The 22,355-nt window shown below is 36.8% G+C and overlaps 1 protein-coding gene across 3 annotated transcripts in view; it reads right to left on the reverse strand.

Moving 5' to 3' along the window:
- Window positions 1-22,355, reverse strand: part of DPY19L1 (dpy-19 like C-mannosyltransferase 1) — a 95,818-nt gene that overhangs the window by 69,154 nt on the left and 4,309 nt on the right. For all 3 annotated transcript variants that reach the window (XM_041728054.1, XM_041728053.1, XM_041728052.1), the window contains exons 2-6: window positions 9,099-9,123; window positions 8,382-8,469; window positions 4,811-4,948; window positions 1,812-1,932; window positions 1,005-1,098 (exon numbers count right to left, since the gene is read on the reverse strand). In XM_041728054.1, the coding sequence (XP_041583988.1) occupies window positions 1,005-1,098; window positions 1,812-1,932; window positions 4,811-4,948; window positions 8,382-8,469; window positions 9,099-9,123 (466 nt within the window). The remainder of the gene's footprint in view (window positions 1-1,004; window positions 1,099-1,811; window positions 1,933-4,810; window positions 4,949-8,381; window positions 8,470-9,098; window positions 9,124-22,355) is intronic.

Here is a 22,355-nt window from a genome sequence, read left to right on the forward strand (position 1 = left end):
ACCCCAAAGATTCAGATGTAATGAAAAGCCAGGACACCTGCACCCCGATGTTTGTAGCAGCAATGTCCACAATAACCAAACTGTGGAAGGAGCCTCAGTGTCCGTCGAAAGATGAATGGATAAAGAAGATGTGGTCTATATATACAATGGAATATTACTCAGCCATTAGAAACGACAAATACCCAACATTTGCTTCGACATGGATGGAACTGGAGGGTACTATGTTGAGTGAAATAAGTCAACTGGAGAAGGACAAACATTATATGGTCTCATTCATTTGGGGAATATAAAAAATAGTGACAGGGAATAAAGGGGAAAGGAGAAAAAATGAGTGGGAAATATCAGAAAGGGAGACAGAACATGACAGACTCCTAACTCTGGGAAACGAACTAGGGGTAGGGGAAGGGGAGGTTGGTGGGGGTGGGAGTGACTGGGTGATGGACACTGAGGGGGGCACTTGATGGGATGAGCACTGGGTGTTATTCTATATGTTGGCAAATTGAACACCAATAAAAAATAAATTTACAAAAAAAAGAAAAAAATGAACATAAAAACCCTTAAAAATGTTGTCAATCTTTTTCATTTAAGGAATATTGCTGGACTATGAAGTTAATCAGGTCAAGTATTAAATATCTGTAATAGAATATATTTCCATTTTAACATCAGCAAAATAGAGTCACTAACACCATTTGATAATGAGTAGTCCTTTCCTTATGTTTTATGTAAGCAATATACTGCTTACGCTCAAAAGCCTGTGAATATGTAAAATACATCCAATATCCCCACCATTCTCTTTTTAAGTCTCTACAATTATTTTCAGTTTGGCTGATCATGCCAATGGTAAAATCATTCAAATAGGCAAGAATTTTGTGTCTATAAGTAGCTGTATTAGAAATAACATTGTTACAAAACTGAACTACACGTTAATCTTTATCTCACTGTTTTTATAATTTTAGTATATAGTATTATAACATATACCAAATATTCTCACTGAATGGTCTTACCTTAAATATGTGCCATATATGAAGAATAATGCCATCATTAGTCCATTTAAAATAAAAATTACAGCAACATAAAAGCAAGCAGGATCTCCCATTCCTTTAAAAATAAAAAAAAAAAACATATGTTCTAACTATAAATTACTTTGTGTGTCTGGCAATTTATATTAAAATGTGCTTATTTTGAAAATGGCACAGATATATTAAATGGTTGCCTTGGTTCCCATATGAATACGTGACACTACCATGGAACAAAGATGAGTATGTGGCAGTAGCTGCAGTGGTTTTCAAACAGGGCTACAAATTCATGGACATGCCTCCCATAGACGCATGGGGGTTCTCTGCTCCTATTTTTGAACCTGGCTGGGCTTCTGACTGCCTCAAAAGATGATGGTGGAGGCCATATCACGTGATTTTCAAGGCTAGAAGAGGCCAAACAGTGTCCAACTTGTGCCCACAAAAAGCCTGGCTACTCTGAGGTGCTATGCTATATAAAGCCCAAGGTGCATGGAAAGGCCATTATGTAGGTGTCCCAGTTGACAGTTCCAACTGAGCTCAGCCTGGCAGGCACCCCAGCCCTGGAGCCAGAATATAAGTGAAGCCGTCTCCAATTAATTCCAGTCTTCCCAAGCCACTTGAGTCTAGCAGAAGCCTCTGACATTGTGGAAACAAATTAACTCTGCTACATCCTGCCCAAATTCCTCACTTGCAGAATCCATAAGCATAATAAAATGGTTATTTATATCACTAAGTTTGCAGGAAGTTTAATAAGCTCCAACAAATAACTGGACAATATCATGGAAAGAACCTTGCCTTCACAGCTTTCAATAGGACTGAGTCCTTCTCCTCTGGTAACCGTCCAACATATCTTGGTTTGAAGACCAATCAAGTCCATTATTTTGGTATAAATCCGGTACCAGCTGGCTAAGATAACCTATTTTTTTAAAAAATAGAGACATTTTTTAGAGGAAAGATATTATCATCAACAGTTTCATTACTAGAATAATTTTGAGATATTTTGGTAATTATCAAATTTTCCTTTCCTATACCATCTACTGAGCTCCCTTTATATCTAGTAAAATAAGCCTCACAATCCCCTACACGGATTTTTCATTGGTCAGTCTTCAACTGTCCACCCATGGGTAAGAATATAATACAAATACAACATGAAACACATAAGATCTATATTTTTCAAAAGATATAGAATTCTACTAAGGTACATTTAAAAAGTTAAACAAATAGGTACTCTGTCTTCCTGAATAGATCTAATTTCTCAAGATGTGAATTTTCCATCAAATTAATTCATAAACATAAAACAATGCTAAGCAAAATCCCAAGTATCTGTCTGGAAGTGTTATGTGGCAACATAACAAAAAGGAGATTAACTGAAGGGAATATTCTAACAGATATTAAACAAAAAAATCACTTACAAAAATTAAAATAGTATGATACTGGCACAGGAACAGCCACACAGATCAAAGTAATCATGGTGGAGGCAGAGCAGTGCTACTCAGATCCCCCTCCATGGCCAAACACTCATTTCCCCAGTGGCTGGGAGGGCTGGTGGCTGACAGCTCTCAGTTGAGTCCCTCTCTGGGAACTACCCTCTGCAGAGGAGAGTGAATTCATGACAGGTCACACCCGGACCCAAAGGTGACCCAAAGAAAACCCAACCGCAACCACATTCCGTACCTGAGTACTCAATGGGGAGGGGCTGTAAAGGCCAGGGGCACCTCTCCTCAGGGTAGGACAACTCTGCAGGGCATCTCAATCCCAGAATTCCCAGTGGGATTGCTTATAGCCTTTGTTGTCACTGCATCATAGCCCAACTCTCCTCCTGCCTTATCCAATTTCCTTCATCCCTCTTTAGGTATTGTCCCCAAAGGCACTCCCTCTAGATACTCCTATATGCAAATCTCCATCTCAAAGCCTATTTCCCAGGACCTCAACCTAATGTAATACAGAACACCAAGTCCACAAAAAGATGCAAGCATATACGTATAATAACTTTGTATGTAATACAGAAAGCTACTTCAAATGAGTAGGGAGAAGATGGACCACCCATCAAAGTGTCAGGTTACCCATGAGACCATTTTGAAAAAATATATGATTCCTATCCCATACTGTTCATCAAAACACAGTTTTGTGTTTCCTATCCCATTCTGTGCATCAACAAATCCAGAAATATTTAAAATGTAAACAAAAAAACCTAATTACAATAAAGAAGTTTTTTTATATATATAAAAACATAAAAACCATAAATTTAAGACTCATAGATATGGTATTTCTGTACAGAAAAAAATACATACAGATCATATACAACATTAAAAGGCTAACAAAAAGCTGGGGGAAAATGTTTACCCATATAGCATTGTATTAAGATCCAATATATAAAAACAAGCTCTTACAAAATTTCAATAGAAATACAAAGGGCATAAGCAATTACTTTTAAAATTAAAAATGCATTTTAATGTATAACATTAAATGAAATACATATATACACATATATATAGGAATGAACAAAATACATCATGTGATTTTGATTTTTTTGCCTACCAAATTGGCAGGGATTCAGAGACATAAGAATTTTCAAAAACACTGCTAGTGGTAATTTTGATTAGTATAATCTACCTAGAAAGCATTTTGGCCACACGTACCAAAATCATTAAAGTATATATTTTGCCAAACTAAATAGCTCCACATCAACAAATTTATGGTTTAAAAAACATAATGGCATACACAGAGATTTAGCTTCAAGGATGCTTATGGCAGCTTTAGAATATTTTAAAAGCTGAAAACTATGAAAATTTTCACAAAAGATGGACTAAATAAACATAGAGAAATTTTGCCAATAACCACTAAAACTGATCCTTAGGAAGAAAAGATGACACAGTAAGATTGCTATAAATATTCTAAAAGTCAAAAAGCACTTATAAAAAAATATTTGTTGTGTGATCGATCCCATTTCTGTAAAAGTAAATGTGTATATGGTCACAGAAAATACTTAATAAGCAGTACATTAATAAAATCACACTGAACTTTGGTGGTCACTTATTTGTCTCTAGCTCCTCTATCTTCTCCCTAGTCAGTCGGCTAACTCACGATTTGCATCGAAGTTGCACTTCTCTCATTCAATGGGAAATGCCTGAGAGCCCTGCTAAGTCTGCGTACTGAGCCTGGGCCTGTTGAGGTCCCCAGAAACCAAGGCAGCCATGGCCCTGACACAAGGATATGCTGTCTAACAGCATCAGCAAGCTAGGAAAGGGGAGTCACAGAAGCAGGGGACCTTCATATCAAATCAAGGAAGATGTTACAGCAGAAGTCACATCTCAGCTTGGCCCTGGAAAATGCTTAGAGCTGTGTCAAATGAAGACAGGGATGCTGCAGGAGAGGCTAAAAAAGTTACTGATATCACTGCCTTCCTCCCTCACCTCCTGGGTGGATCCACCTTTCCCCCACCCCCACCCAAAAGAAGTGCATTCAAATAAGTGAAGATTCCCCCATCTGGGATTTGGCAAATGACATGTAATGGTGCTTCCTTGCTATAATTTCTACAAACCCGTGAAATCTAGAATGTTTTCAAATTTTCTAGAAGATGCAATCATAATAGTTCCCATGAAATCAGTTAAAGCCCACCAAAATTTATAATAATCTTTTTCCATATTCCTTTCCAAGAAAATATATACATCTTCCTTTAAAAAATGAGATGAAATCTAATATATTGAATTATAGCTTATATTTAGAATAAGCATTTAATATAAATAACACTTTAAAAAAGTAAAAAAAAAATCACAGTTGAAAAAGTAACTTACCTCAGGGTAAAGATTGAACCTTTTTAATGTATTAATAACAAGGGGGTATTCGGTCAGCTTATCATTCATAATCATCCATACGCCATTCAAAAATGAGGGTGCTTCCACAATAGTCTTAAAGTAGGAATAATATAGTCCCTGAAACAAGCATATGTTATAGTTAGAACAAAAAGTATATAATCCTTATGCATCTCTTACCAGGTTAAAAAAAAAACTTAAATATACTGTTTTTGAAAAATAAAGCAATTAAGCAAATGATAGCTACAATTATTCTCACAGTTCTTGATCACTAGTACTATGTTAGGTTATAAAAAGAAGAACTACATATTTTAGTATAACTTTGTCTTAATTAAAAGAATTGAACTCAAACTATCTTTAAAACCATTTCAACATTTAAAAAGTAATATACATAGCTCAGACAACATGTATAATTTAAGAAAACCCTGTAGCCTATACTAATTTGAGTGTTAGAAAAAGTTATCTTACGAACAGGGCGAGTGAGTGGTCCACCATGGAACTTAAATGACCATGATCCAAGAAATCTCCCCTAGCCAAAAATGTTTCTCCCGTACTGCTTATTTAGATTCTCAAAAGATGCTAGCAGTCATCTTTCCTCCAGATTTACATGTAAAAATGCAAATATATTAGGAAGCCTACATGTTGATATAATATATATAAATTAATTCAGATGCCAACTAATTTTACAGACTATTTCCTCTCTTTCCAGCTCAGAACAAGATAAAAACCCTAGAGGACTGGGGTTGTGTGGATAGAGGAGGAAGACAGTAGTGGTACTCCCATTTTGAGGGAATTAGGACAGATATTGAGGTTGGAATAATAAATGGAACAAAAAATAAGCAAGTACCAGTACTTGCTCCACTTGGGAGGGAGTATAAGTGGCAGTACAGGACGAGACAGATGAACACTGGAAACGAACTTCATCTCTATATAATTTTGCCCAGAGCTGCTCTGGTAGCCAGTATCCATCAGCTATCAAATTCCATACTGGATTTAAGACTCATAAATATGAGAGTAATTTGCATACCCAGATATTTATTGAAAAGGAAAAAAATACAGTTCTTGATATTATGGTGTTTAGTTTACCTACCATGAGTTTTTAAATATTTCTTACTATCCTAGGTAGAATAATATCTCTTTAAATTTCACATTCACTGGGAATGTGAACCTATGTGGAAAGGGTTCCTTGCAGAAGTAGTCAAGTTCAAATGAGGTCATCTAATATAAATGGTATCCTTACAATAAGAGGGAAATTCAAACACAGAGACATAGGGAAAAGTGGCCCATGAAGACAGAGGCAGAGCTTGGAGTGATGGCATGTTCAATGCCAACCAAGGAACACCAAGCATTGCCAGAAAGCACAAGAAGCTAGAAAGAGGCAAGGAAGGATTCTCCCTAGAGCCTTCAGTGAGAACACAGCCTTGCCAACACTTGGATTTCAGACTTCCAGCCTCCAGAACTCTGAGAGAATAAATCTCTGATTTGTAAGCCACCTAGTTACTATACTTTTAATATGGCAGCCGTAGAAAACCACCACAACTTATCTGGTTTTGTAGGTTTATTTTGGAATCATGTAAACACCTTATTTAATTATTAAATGAAAAAATGTAAATCCCTTAGTATCAAAATAAAAATAAAATAAAGGAATTAACTGCCAAGTTAGAAGACGATTTCAAATAAGTTATAGTCCTTCTACTGCATATCCCTAATAGAATATACCATAAAATCAAAAAGAAATGCAAGAAAATCTTAAAATGTTTTCAATCATCTTATTTTTAGTAATACCTTTGGTACTTTTATTCCTTAAAAATAAGTAATATGAACCCAAGATTCTTGGGCTAAAGATACAAATTTAATACAAAGGAAGTAAAAACCATCCAATCTTAATTTTGAATTTTAAAATATGAGTATGAATTAGTAATTTAAAAAATTGTTTCTTAACTCTGTTTACTAAAACAGCTTAGTTAGACACAGTGACCAATCTAGTATCAAAACTGTTGACCTTAGAACAACACAGGTTTGAACTATCCAGCTCCACTTACACACTGACTTTTTCCGATAAACAGAGTATATGGTACTGTAAATTTATTTTCTCTTCCTTATGATCTTCTTAATAACATTTTTTTCCCTCTGGCTTACTTTATTGGAAGAATATGGTATATAATACATGTAACATACAAAATATGTGTATGTAACACACAAAATATGGTTTTGGTAATGTTTCCGGTCAAGAGTACGATATTAATAGTTAAATCTAGGAGTCAAAAGTTTATAAGTGAATTTTGGACTACATGGGGGTCAGCACCTCTAACCCCTTGTTGTTCAAAGGTCAACTGTAGTAGCAACAAACTTCTCTAGCACCAAATTTGTGGTCTCTAAATACCATCTGCTACTGAAACGAATTGAGGTTCCTTGGAAAATTGGATGATTCCAGGTCTGGAGAGGAAACATCTTAATAGTATCAGAAAGTAAAAAAGCTACAGAATACTAATGAAGGCACATCAAAGGGACACAGAGTCAACTGCAAAGGCTCTCACCAGGTAAGTTAACAAAATGTTACAATCAATCAGATCATAAGGATATACTCCAAAAGAAGGAACTCTACTGATTACCAGAAGAAAATGCTGGGAGACCAACTCATTTTTCTAGAAAGTGGTAAATAAAAGAAAAAAAATCAAGCATTTACCTGTCTTACTTATATGAAGCGTACATCAGAGAAACCAAATGAATATTATGGCAGAATTCTTTATAGAAAGAATTACAGTTAACAAATGCAGAGGAAAAAAATAATAGAATAGATCATCATGATTTGGTAATCTTAATGAATTAACTGACCTAAGCTGATGGCTGGCTAAGTGAGATCAACATGACAATACTAAAGCCACGGATCAATCTTGACATAGCAAAAAAGACAGACAACCAGATACGATGTGCCTCTTCATACAGTACAATAATAAATATACATCATTTATGAAATATTCCTGCTAAAAAAATTGAACCTTCAGGTACCAAGTCTCTTATCTATCAATTTTCAGGAAACTTGGGAGGTTGAACATAATAAATAATGTGAATTACTATGGGTAATTCTATAAGACAAATAACCTAGATTCTTCAATAATAGAAAAACAAAAATGGAATTTATAGATTAAAAGACTTAAGAGATACATCAACTAGATGCAATGTACACTGCTTGAATCCTGATTCAAGCCTACCAATACACCAATTATAAGAAGAAAAAAAAAGCCAATTGGTCATTTAAACACTGATACTTAATGATATTAAGAAATCGCTGTTCATCGTTCTCAAGTGTGTCAATAGTACTGTGGGTAACAAAAAATTCCTTTGAGACACATATGAAAGTATTTACGGATGAAATGATATGATGTCTGAGGTTTCCTATGTGTGAAGGTGTATACAAAAGATAAACAGCGGTGTCACCAGTTGAAGCTGTGGGTTGGGAAAGGGGAGCTTTCTATTTTGGAACATCTTTGAAAATTTCCATGATAAAAAGCTTAAAGTTTTTAGATTCCTAAAATATGACATAAAAACTAACCATTTCAGTGCGAAAAGCCATCTCCCTTTCCAATGTTGAGAGGTGAGAAAAGTGACGATCATTTTCGAAGAGATGTGTTATATGGCTCCTGCAAAAACAAAAGGGTAACAAGCATTGACACTTATACTAAGTATCATTTTTAAAAGAAATTCTACAAGCAAAAATAAAGGTATCTAGAAATTTACACATAATTTTGTAATGAAACTCAAATATAATGGTATCCATATTTGTTTTTCTATTACATGTCGTAACATTTCTACTAAAATTTCTAATAGAAAACACATTCAGATTAGATTTTAAAATTAGAATGAACCAGAATAACAATATTTTAAGTCAAGTACAATAAAATTATAAATTGAACTATAAATGTCATTGAGTTACCATTTCAGAAATGTCTGATTAATGAAATTCATATTTCACTCTATCTAAAAGATTAAAAAAAATTAATCTTCCTCTCAACATGAACACTATATTAACGTTAAGTGAAACAGAGTCTCAAATATAACCTCTTTAATAATGGATCTTTTTTTATTAAAAAATTACATTATTCTGACCTTGATTTATCAATTAAACTACTTTTTCAGACTATTGTGTTGCAAGTAATAATATATTCTCATCCTTATCATACTGAAATTATTTCTTTATATATATGGGAAATAGCTTTGGGGAGTTGTAAATATCTACATAAAATATACCAGAGGAAAAAAACAATCTTACCAGTGCAACACTGCTGCAAAGGCAGCTGAAAGAAAAAAAAAGAAACTTAAATTATCATGTTAGCATAAAGAAATGTTTTCACTTTATAGAAAAGCATTATAAAGATAAGCATTTGGACTGTGTAATGTTGTACTCTTAGCAACTGGGGAAAGAAGAGTGACTCTTTGAAAGAAACCCTACGGCTATGCTTTAAAATCCAACAGCCTGGATTATAAAAGAATTAGGCATATATCTACAAATTTCATTTATTCACTCATTCAATAAAATGGGGGCCTATTATTTGCCAAAAACTATACAAGGAACCCTTAGATTGAAATTTCCACAAATATAACTGCTGAAGGGATAGAACCAATGGTGAGAGGTAAATTTAGAATGGAATAAAGAAATGGTGACCCTAGGGCGCAGGACTGGGGATGAATAAAATGAGAGCCTATCACTCTTTATATATTGCTGCAATATCTGGATTTTTATGATAAATTTTACTATTTTTAAAACAAATTTAAAAATGAAATAAGTAAAGAAGGAAGAGATGAAGGGATTGTTGATGCAAAACAAGCAAACATTTTAGAATCTCTAAAAGTAAGAAAAGAGTTTTACTGGAGGCCAATTTAGGACAGCTGCCCAGGAAACACACTCTTCGCAGAGAAGAAAGTGCTTCAGAGAATAAACAGTTTTTACAGGGTTATATACTTCTTTACATTTTGTTAAAGCTCCAAAGATTATAGATTAGCATACAGACAGGCAACACAAGTTTTAATGTTAAGGAATGCAGGGAGTAGAAGCATTGATGGATATCTTAAAGACAAGATGGTTTTCCTTTAGGCTACTCATTTACAAAGCAAGTGTATAATGTATGCACGCTGGACCATAAATCAGCCTTTTGGTTTAAACCAAGTTTATGTAGAGTCATGCTGACTTAGAAACCTAAAATGACTTCCCTTATACCTCAGGCCTTTAGAAGGTTTTTTTTTCCTCTCATCAGGGCAAAAGGAAGAAAGAAAAGGTAAGGAAGAGAAAAAAACAAGCTAATAATAAAATCAGTCTCATAGGAGAATCAATAGTTGGCTTTCTGTCCAAGTACAAAGAATATATTAAGAGGAATCCAGAAAATACCAATTTTCTTATGTCGTAAGATTCATCTTGTTGCAGGCTTCCGATTAAATAACTAATTGGACTATGAAAATACTCTTAGAAATGAAAACTAGTCAGATCTTATTGCCTTATTCTTAAAGAAGTATTTATATTTTTAAAAATTAAAAAAATACACTTTACCTAAGAGATACTAATGCTTGTAAAAGACAAAAGGTTACTCTTTCTAGATCACTACAACTGCAAATATTTAACTAGGCTTGTCATTTGACATTTGCTTACATCGTACTTTGATCTTTCAAAATTTTGATATTTCTTGTTGACAAATTTACCATCCATTCTTTTTTGGTTTCTGCCTTTAAAGCCATAATGAAGTTTGGGCTTTATTTTCTCAATAATTTAATTACCATGTTCTGAATAAATCATTCTTCTCTCACAAACTGTAAATGCCATATTTATCATATAGAACACCTGACACACATATTTTGGTAATACGAGATTTGGTAATTTGAGATTATAATTGGGATTTCATTTAAAAATTAATTTGGAAAGAATCCACATGTTAACGATATGAATCCGTATGTTCATACCCACAAACATGGATATACCTTCAATTATTCAACTTCCTTTACAACTGCCATTGATAAAAATCCTATCAGTAGAATATATAGCTATTAGACAGTTAACTCATATTCCTTAAGTCTTTCTTGTAACCTTAACATTTTTTCTCATAATATCCATAATATCATTTTATTATACCTTACTAGTATTGTTAATGTATTTATTTTTGAAGTGTATTTTTTATTTAAATTCAATTTGCCAACATATAGTATAATACCCATTGTGCATCACATCATGTGCCCTCCTTAATGCCTGTCACCCAGTTATCCTATTGCCCCACTGACCTCCCCTTCCCAGAGTCAGGAGTCTCTCATAGTTTATCTTCCTCATTTTTGAAGTATATTTATTTTGCAATGTATCTTCTTAGATATTTTATTTATTTATTTGAGCACAAGTGGGGGAAATCACAGAGGGAGAAGGAGAAGCAGGCTTCGTTCACACTGAGCAGAGAGCCCAATGTGGGGCTTGATCCTAGGACCTCCCCAGGGACCACAACCTGAGCTGAAGGCAGACACCCACCTGACTGAGCCACACAGGTGACCTTGCAATGTATTTATTTTTTACTCATTTGCTAAATTATTATTAATTCTTATAGTTTTTTGGTTTATTATCTTCAATCCTCTATTTTAAGCAATATTATTTAAAAATGATAATTTTGCTATTTTATACTTTTGCTGTTATTTTTCCCACTTGACAATACTAATAAATTTGTAGAATAATAATAAGTAATTCTGGTAGAAGAGGGCATCCTGTCTTCTACTGACTTCAATGGTAATGCTCTTCACATATGCTTTTAAATTAGCCTTTAAATTCCACAATTCTAGAGTGATAAATAGGATTTCTCAAGGCCATCACCTCTGTACTTCCTCAGAATACCACAATTCCTCAGAACAAAAGTACCAAGTGGTCTTTGGTGCCTTCCTTTAATTCAATCACTGAAACACTAAACAATTCTTGGAGTTCTGGGCATTTGAACAGAGCTCTTTCACAGCCTCCAGGGTCAATTCATAATTCGCCCAGTGCTTTTAATTCCTTTGTTCATTTCAACCTAGTAGTAATAATAATAAAGCAGCTAACATTTGCATTCTTATTATATGCCAAGTATTTTTAAGGGCTTTACCCGAACTAACATGAGTAACTTGCCCAAGGAAAGGAAGCAAGTAAACAGAGAAAAGGAAGTTGAGGACAAGAACTCTTACATGAAAGCCACACACTGGATGGCCTCTTGAGGAGGACTATGGGGGTGGGTTAGACAACAGGCAGGCTTTCTTAACCTAAAGGGTCTTATTCCCCTCCTTTTTTTTTTTCTTAAAAGGGGGAGAAAGTCACAATTCATCAATTGATATAAGCAGTTTGTTTTATAGAAACTACTAATTTTTATATAAAAATGTAGAGTTACAGGGCACCTGTGTAGCATAGTCGGTCAAGTATTCTACTCGTGATTTCAGCTCAGGGCCTGATCTCAGGATCTTGAGATCATGCCCTGCATTGGGCCCCGTGCTGGGCATGCAGCCTGCTTAAGATTCTCTCTCCCTTGTATACATAAACCACATCCTAACTCGGGGAAACGAACTAGGGGTGGTGGAAGGGGAGGAGGGCGGGTGTTGGAGGGGAATGGGTGACGGGCACTGAGGTGGACACTTGACGGGATGAGCACTGGGTGTTTTTCTGTATGTTGGTAAATTGAATACCAATAAAAATTAATTAAAAAAAAAATACTCCTGACCTCAAAAAAAAAAAAAAAAAAAAAAAGATTCTCTCTCCCTCTGTCCCTCTGCCCCTCTCCTCCTTCCCTTCCAAAAGAAAAAAAGATGTAATTATGCTTTAATGTATTCAAAATTGAAAGACGTTTTAAGTGTGCATGTGTGTATATCTACATATGTCATTTGAAAATGAAACCCCTAGTAAAGCAGATACCGCCTGGTGAGCATATAATTTAAGCATAAAGACATAAAATGACAAAAACTTCTAAAGGCACCCCTAAAGAGCTTTTCTTGCCTTCTTGCGTACAGAAAAGATTAAAGATGATTTTCTCCAAATTTAGTCCAGTGATTATCAACCCTGTATATAGTCTTTTGGGAGTGTCACAAAATTGATAATCCCTTTTTTTCCATTTTAATACAGATAATATTTTTTTGTCATTCTAAGGTACTGTGGTAAATATAGCGTGATCCTGGGGTCCGGGATCGAGTCCCACATCGGGCTCCCTGTGAGGAGCCTGCTTCTCCCTTTGCCTATGTCTCTGCTTCTGTCTCTAACTCTCATGAATAAATAAATAAAATACTTAAAAATAAAAAAAGAAGCTTCAACAATCCGAGCCCATTCCATAAGAAAATGTGTTCAAGGAAAGAAGATTTGCTTTGTAATCTAATTCAAAAGATTGCAATCCTATGGCTGAGAATTCTGAAATGCTCTATGCTTTGCTGGAAGAACCTAAATTACTAACTCTAAAACTAAATTGGACACTCCTTCCACTTTCTGATTAAAAAAATTTTGCACCAGATTATATGTCACATTATATCAATTTTCAGTTTCATGGGATGAGCAGCCTCTTTACTGAAAATTGTTCTTCTCCTGTTATTAGAGTCCTGTTTAAACAAACTAGAAGGTAACTCTCTGAGGACAGAAACAGTGTTTTACTGAAGTTTATATTATAGTATTTACCAGAGCTCAACTCAAAATGTTTGCTAAATTAATGGGTACAACTTGATACAATTAAGGAGGAAAATGAAATAATGTAAATCATGTCCACATAATAAAGTTGAATGTGCTCTGATTGATGGATACACACACACATTTCTAATGTATGTAATACATTTGTGGGTTTTTCCCCAAAAATTTAGTCTTTGCTTACTTAGTGCAAATTAGATACCTCCCCCACCCCACCCCACGCACCCCATCTATAAGCAGCCTAAATTTCCAGTTCCCCCCTAGTCTCCAGCACAGCAGCAGGCAGCAGGGTGGGACCAACACCCCCAGGTGAAGTCCCCAAAGTCACCCTTGTTCAGCTCCCTCTGACACCCCTCCCTTCTAGCTACAGCTCCCTAAGGCCATTCCTGGCCTTTGTTCTTTTCCTCTGGATGGCCTCACACCAGCATGTCCAGTTGCCTTGAGAAAGCAGGAAGGGGATGCCCCTTGCCCCCCACCACAATGCCTGACCCACAGTGGTGAGCAGCAGGAGGGAGGGCAGGAGGAAAAGAAAAGAAATGAGAGAGCTGGCTCTTCCATAGGTTCCCCTCAATCCTCAATCCTTAATCATTAGGAGCTCCTAAACCCTCTTCCCTCTCTACCCAGCACCCAATCCCTGCCCATACTCGCCTCCTCTTCCAGCCTCCTCCTTTCCCTCAACTTGTCCCTCCTGAGAAGATGACTCAGAAGCCCAGGGCACCTTTGTGTACATACCTCCCACCCACCATCAGGACTGCTGAGAAGTAAAGCCCCCTGTGATTTGTATTTTTAAGATACCCAGCTGAGTCTCATGGACTCTAGTGCTGGAGGCCCAATGTCCCTTCTCTCTTCCTCCTCAAGGTAGGAGAGCAAGAACCATGAAGCCAAGGTGGGCTGCCTCTACTTCTGTCCTTCTGTGGTAACTCGCCAGAGGCTCTGCTGCAACTGCAGCCAGCAACAGGTATTCCTGATGGGGAATACATTATCCCACCCATGTTACATTTTTCCCTTACCTGTATACTTCATAACTACTACTTGAAAATTTAGAGCACCATCACAAACTCTTGTTTGGTTCTCACACAGCCTCGGGGGTATTTATTTCTATTTTACAAATGAAAAACTGGGCCTTCAAGAGGTCATTTCTTCCAAAGGCATATAGCTGATAAATGGCAAGAATCAACTGGAGCCAGATGGTTCTAATTCCAAACCTCCATTTCTTTCCACTGGGATTGAACTGCCTCCTCTCCTATTTGTGGGCATTTGATGACCTCATCTTGTAACAATATTTATATGGAAAAATGTATTCTAAGTCCAAAATTACTTGCAAAATTTAATACAATTTATTCCTAAATTGAGGTTAATCCATACTTAAAGCATTCGAAAGAGTTTAGCCTTCCTAACCCTCAAGTGACAATAACATAAAAAGAGGTTAAGGATGCTCCCCTTAAATCTATTGGACAAGGTTTCCAAGTCAACCTTGACAAGTTCTATACTCAACTCCTTCCTACTATTACTAATCATTTCTTATTGTTCCCAAGGATCTATTCAGAGTTTAAAAGTTGGGGACACCTGGGTGGCTCAGTGGTTAAGCGTCTGCCTTCAGCCCAGGGCATGATTCTGGAGTCCCACGATCGAGTCCCACATTGGGCTCCTGCATGGAGCCGGCTTCTCTCTCTGACAATGTCTCTGCCTCTCTCTCTCTCTCTCTCTCTGTATCTCTCATGAATAAATAAATAAAATCTTTAATCAAAAAAAAAAAAAGTTTCTTTCCAGGAGGAAAAGGCACCAGTAAATAGTCTCCTTGTTCCACATCAATATCCATCCTGGAGAATGAAGTCAATTTCTAAATGTACAGGTTTAAGCATCTCATCCTCTTGTTTGAAAAGCTCCATGACTTCCCATGGCTCAAACCATGAAGCCCACACTCTGGTCTGTTTCTAGTTAATCCCCATCACACCTCCTTTATGCTGGCTGCACTGGACAATAATCCCCTAAAATACCAAGTGTTTTATGATGCTATGCCTTTGCTTCTGCCTGCAAACTCCTATGTCATCCTTCAAAATCACAGGAAATCAAATGGGGCATTTTGTGGAGCTTATCCTGCCACCCTAGCTAAAATACGTTTATTACAGTACCCAAACAGCTAGTCATGCACACAACAGTTTCTCTGCTAGAATGCAAAGGCCTTGAGGCTGAGCTTGTGTTTAATTCATCTTCATATCTACACCTCTTAGCATTATGCCTGGCACCTCACTGGGCCAAACTGTTAAATGATGATCACCATGTAGGAGAAACTATAGAATGTACTAAATTAATTAAAAACCTAAATATCTAAAGATAATATCTAAGCATTCCAAACTGCTCAAAGAGCTCCCATTATACAAAGGTATACATGTTACAGTAAAATTAATATATTGGAAGAAATCATATTTTCTGCAGTCTGTAGTGCCTAGAATGAAACAGAGGCCAGTTTTTGTGTGGTAAAGTAACAAGTGAAAAGACATCCTGTAGGACCCAGTTTATTTTTTTTTTTTCAAATTTTTTATTTATTTATGATAGTCACAGAGAGAGAGAGAGAGGCAGAGACACAGGCGGAGGGAGAAGCAGGCTCCATGCACCGGGAGCCCGATGTGGGATTCGATCCCGGGTCTCCAGGATCGCGCCCTGGGCCAAAGGCAGGCGCCAAACCGCTGCGCCACCCAGGGATCCCTACCCAGTTTAAGAAAGAGCCTACAGCCATGTATATACCACAAGCTCAGCCCCCTTCTTCTAACACCTAGTTTTGAGTTACAAGTGCTCTAAAGTCAACAAGTATCTAAATGTCTACTAAATGCACAACACATTTCCCTAGAAACCAACAACATTAAAGAAATAGTAGCCAACATCAAAAATAAAACCTTTGAGAGATAAGATTTAGGTACATAAAATAATGAGAGAAGGCATTAGGCTTCAAGCAAAAGGGCACAAAGTCTACAAACTATAAAAAATCTGAGAAGGCAGAAGGGTTAGGACCTTCCCAGGGCAGGGGCTATGAAAGTGGGATGGGAGGGAGGGACAGAGCTCAAGACGTGCCAACCACTTAGGTGGGGATTACGATGGGTAGCCGGAAGAGAAGACGGCGACAGTAAAGCTGTATGTGGCCTGGGCTCCGACAGGGAAAAAAAAAAAAAATCCCATTACTGATCCACAGTTCAGAATATAAATGTTAATGGCAACATTTGTTGAGGGCTCACTCACTATACATAGAGTGTGTCTGGCTCTCAGAGCTCTGTGAACACCAAGGAGTACGACAAAGCTGGGCCTGGAGTTCCAAGAATGGGAGGACCAGAGTCCCGGGGGCCAATGACCTAAGGGCTTCGAAGATACCATTGACCCACTCAATGCCACACAAATATGATCATTTTCTACGTGTGCCATGATGTGAAAAAGTTGAGAAGCACTGAACCACTCAATAAAGAAACAAAGCAGGTTTCAGAATGTATCATACTGCAGTACTACAGAGTCATGGTGGTCTAAACCCTGGGACTGCATTAGAATCATCAGATAAAACTAGAGATGCATGAGTATTAATCCAGAGCCCTTAAATCTGAAACTCCAGGGATTTTTTTTTAATCCACAAGCGATTCTTCTGTACAGTCAAGGTTAATTATCACTGGTACAAAAATGACTGGAACAGAATCTGTGATAGTTCACAAAATGTGAGATTGGCTCTCAGTATTCCAAGTGTCCTCAAGCAGTAATTGCATCACCTGAAAGCTTGTTAGAAATGCAGACTCTCAGGTTCCTCCCCAGAACCCTTAAATCCAACTATACATTTTAACAAGACCCCTCAGATGATATATAAATACTTTTAAGAACAATGTGTCAACATTGATAGCATGGTGCAACCACCGGGGAGCTTTGAACATTGCTACGTTTGGCACAGGAGGTGATTCTAATGAGCAGTGAGAGTTGAGAACACTAATCTAAGAGAAGCACATTAAGACTGTATTTGTGGGTCCCCACTTTCAAAGACCCCAATTCAATAGCTTTCACTTGGGACTCGGAAATCTACAGAATTGATCATTGATAATTTCATGCTCAGGCATGAAAATGTCAATTAGCACATTTAACCAAAAGAATGCATTCACCTACAGAAGGAAATTCTTACAAAATAATTTAAAAATCAAGGACAAAGGCTTATTTTTAAATGAATATATGAAAACAGAATATAGAAAATATGTATCGCCACCCTCAAAAACAATATACTATGCAAAGTAAATTTTCACATTTTTAAATATTTATGTATATTCCTATATTAAAGTAGGGAATACTTAATAGAACAGTCACCCATCATATGGGTTTTTAAAGCAATAAATTCTAACTTCCTTTAAAATCTTATCCTCACATAACGTGAACACAAATACCTCTAAATTAAACAGTAACCTACATTAGTAATTTTCATAAGGTAGCTTCTTCCTTATTGAAAAAAGGCATTTCAGTGTTTTAAGTATAAGTAGCTAGATAAATATAGGCCCAAAATAATAAGCTAGCACATTAAATGCTTCTGAGCAATCATAGCAAAACTAAAAAACTTTAGTAAACCTAATGGAAAAAGTGTAGAAGCTGCATCTCTTCTTTAGAGGGGGGAAAAAAGATCCACATATATACAATATAAACCCAGGCCCATCACATTTGGCAAGGGATTTTAGCAAGGTCGTGCATCAAAAAAACCATTCCACTCTTTGGGTTATGGATTCTCCCACAAATTGCAAACTGCCCTTGGATATCACAGTTTACCTTATTCTTTAAATAGTTAAGAAAACTATAATACCAATGATTACTATCTTACTCTGTTTTTATACAAATGCCAGATGACCAACCGACACAATCAAAAATAATTCAGAATTTAGCTGTTTTCAAAAAAAGTCAAGCAAAAACAAAAATGGAGACTAACAGGTTGACCATATGGATATAACAGAGTGACTCCTCCAAATAAGCAGAAGCCAGCAAAGTAGTGCTCTTGCCAAAAGAGTTATCAAGTCTTAAAATACAGGAGGTCATCTTCCCATCGATGTATTAAAAAAAAAAAAAGAAGAAAGAAGAAAGAAGAAATAATTATTATGATATTTATCTGAGCGAGAGAGAAGAGAGAGCTGGAGGGTTTGGGGGCACCAGGGCAGAGAAAGTCCTAGGCAGACAATGCACTGAGTAGGGACCCAAGGCAGGGCTCAATCTTACTACCCTGAGATCTCTAGCTGAAACCAAGAGTGGAACCCTCAACCGACTGCACCACGGTGGCATGTCCCATTAATGTATCTTTGACAGTTTTTTTAAAGTTTCCCTAAACTATAGATCTAAAATCTACAATTTGACAGATATGCTTAACAAGCCAGGAGACCTTAATTTCAATCTTAAAGTTCCCCCTGTGAACTCACTAATGATGTCAGGCCATTCACCTGGCCTACTTTACTTTCTTCACATGTAAAATTCCAGTAACCTTTCAGTTCTAGATTTTTTATGGTTTTCCAATGGAGATCAAAGATGACAAAAGAATGAGAATAAGGTCTTATTAAAAAAAAAAAAAACTTTTAAATAAGTGGAAAACAGTGGCACCGTGCTAGTTACATAAGTACTTTATGATTATTATTAAAATGTGGAGAAAAGATTCTGAGGTTTGACAATTGAAGCACTGAAAAGCTGCATTACAAAAAGCAGTGATTACTGTTAGGAAGTAATAGACAAATCCAGTGCAGAACAGTAGTATTTTAGGCAAATTTGAGTTGAGTTGTATAAAAATATGACTAAAGCCTCACTCTTCTCAATTATAACAATCTTCCCAAGTTAAAAATTTGTCAAGATGGCAAGTTTTTCAAAACTAATTCACCAAGTAATTTATAAAGTGTGTTTAAGATACAGTTGTTACTACTGTAAACTAGAAGAAAAACTCACCCCATCCTTGATCAGTACAATGAATCACAAGAGAACTTAGTGAGTGATTTGGGGGACTAGGTTATTATGTTAACCTTTGTTGCTAGAAGTTAAAATTACAAAATGCTGCCCAAGCATTGATCATGTGCAGTGACAGACTTGAAAAACACACCTGACAACTGGTTACTTTGGAAAGGAAGTCAAACATGAAGGAATATCCCAGACAAACATGGAGATATATGAGCTGTAAATTTAAATGTATTTAAGAAGAAAAAAAAAAAAACAATGCTGAGAAAATAAAAAGTAGTATTGAAGAAAAAAAAGTTACAATAGTTGTAGATTTATGTACTCTAAAAATCAATTTTTCTACTTTTAAATTTATTCCTCTTCATTGATTCTTGAATTCTGAAAGATCACCCATGAAGAACTGATCTTTCCTATGAAATGAGACTGCCTTCTATGGAATTAAGGAGTAGCACAAAGGTCTCGACCTAGAAATAGATAAAACTTTTACTAACTTTGATGACTAATACTCATTACAGTGGTAACTAAAGAAAACTAGCAGACTCTTCCCTGGAAGAGTAATGTTCCGATGGCTTGGGTAAAGTATAATCTGATGGCAAAAGATAAACCAGCAAAGCAAGAATTTAGAACTAAATATATAAATTATAAAGCCTAAAGCTACCCAGCTTGGAAACATGCACCCAGACTTAGGGTCCCTATGATAAGGTAAATCTCATTAACATAAACTTTAAGAAACATTAATACAGCTGAATAGGCTAAATGTATAAAACTTATAAAAATGGGACAGCCTGGGTGGCTCAGCAGTTTAGCGCTGTCTTTAGCTTGGGCCCTGATCCTGGAGACCCAGGATCAAGTCCTACATCGGGCTCCCTGCATGGAGCCTGCTTCTCCCTCTGCTTGTGTCTCTGCCTCTCTCTCTCTGTGTGTCTCTCATGAATAAATAAGTAAAATCTTAAAAAAAAAAAAAAAAAAAGCTTATAAAAATGGCTATAATTCAAATTTTAGAAACTTCCAGATACACATGTATATTTCAGTACTGATGTCATATTGTAGGCCAAAAATCAATCTCAAATTGGTAATACACCCTTCTGTTTACACAATCTGAACTCATTACATGTTATTTGAGTACACATTAACATAACATATTCAGAACCCAATTGTATATTTTAATCATAAAAATGTTTAAGTGATTATAAATGTTCTTTAGAGTTAACCTATTTCAAAAGGAAAAAACTGGTTTCAAACCCTGAAGAAACCCTTTAAGTCCCAAATTCCCATCTTTTTCACTGGCTTTCCAGAGACATGTACTGGCCTGACACCTATTTATTAACACACCCTTAGATCTCCAGTCTATCGCCCTGCATCACCAACAACAACTCTCTTGCCGGATCCCTGTCACAGCCTCCCGGGGGGGTTCCTCTCTGCGCTGCCCTTGTACTCCACAACCCATTTGCCCCAGAGCAGATTTCTCCAAGTTAAAATTAAATCATGTTATTCTCCTGTTCACCAGTCTTCAGTAGCTTCCCATCATACTAGGAATAAAACCCAAACCCCCCCCCCAAAAAAAACCCAAACCCCAAACTCCTCAAGGCCTGGTGTGTGCCCCTCTGGTGTTGAACAGGCCGAGTCTGGCCTACCTCAGCATAGGCTGCGTGCCACATCCGGAGGTGAGCCCGTTCCCCTCCGTACAGGGCGCATCTTCTCTTCCTTTAGGTCTCACTTCTAAGGCTGCCTCCCCAAAGACTTTTCTGATTCTAAAGTGGGCATCTCCTATTTTTTCTATCTCGGCCACTTTTTTCTTTCCTCCACTGGACTTACTACAATGTACTATTATTTTTATTCGTCCCTGACTCTTTCAATATGGAATTCCATGGCGACAGAGGCCACAGCTGCCTTGTCCTCCATTTCATCCCTCCAAACTAGCATCAGGAGTTAGCAGACATTCAGCAATTAGTGAATGTGAATAAAGCTGCTGTTAACGTACATTTATTCTTTACCATAACCACTGGGGCATTTATCATGCCCATTTTAAAGACCAGGCAGCCAAGAGTCGAAATATGAAGGGAGCTTTCAAGTGTAGAAACAAGAGGCAAACGCAGGTGAGTACCGAGATGCCTGTGCTACCTCAAACACATCACACTGCGTCCTCCCCAGCCCTACTGCTAACACCTAGCCTCCACTTACTTTCTTACTCCTCTGCCCCTAAGAAGTCATATGTGTTTCCCATCATATGGACTTTCACACTCCCATAAGTTGTGGCTAACAAAAGGAGTGGTCCTAGATGTGGCATTTTTGCTTCCCAAAGGACATTTGCCAATCCTATGGAGACATCTTGGTTGTCACAACTGGGGAGGCACCACTGGCATCTAATAGGTAGAGGCCAGTGATGCTAACCATCTCACAAAGCACAGAACAGCTCCCCCAAACAAAGAATTATCCAACCCAGCATGTCATCACCACGTTGCAGTTAAGAAGCCTTGCCAATAAAGAACCAGCTTAGAGTAGGGTGCAGTTGCCATTAACCTTGCAGGCAATGTCAACAAGTCAGGACAAATGTAAGGTAAAAAACAAAGAGTTTCATTTTCCCTCTCCTCCATATTCAGGTTACAATTTTATTATGTTTTGTAAATGATATCTTGTAGTCTTCCACCATGGGCATGCCTTATTTGCATGTTTAACAATTATATTCTTCACTTCCACAAAGGAAAACACTCCTACCATTTCTCCTTGAAACACAGAGCCCTCTCCAGCTATCCTTTTTCCTTCCCTCTTTTGATAATAGATAGGAGTACAAGAAACATGTCACTCTTCTCTCAATTCTAATTAAAATAACAGCCATCTCAGATGATGAATGGCAACTCTCAGCTCCACTTTTGGGAAAACAATGGAGACCAGGAAAAACGGGCAAACCGGACTGTCTGTGCTCCTGCCTGAAAGAGGGGAGGT

The sequence above is a fragment of the Vulpes lagopus genome, chromosome 13 (genome assembly GCF_018345385.1).
Source record: "Vulpes lagopus strain Blue_001 chromosome 13, ASM1834538v1, whole genome shotgun sequence".
NCBI classification, from domain to species: domain Eukaryota; kingdom Metazoa; phylum Chordata; class Mammalia; order Carnivora; family Canidae; genus Vulpes; species Vulpes lagopus.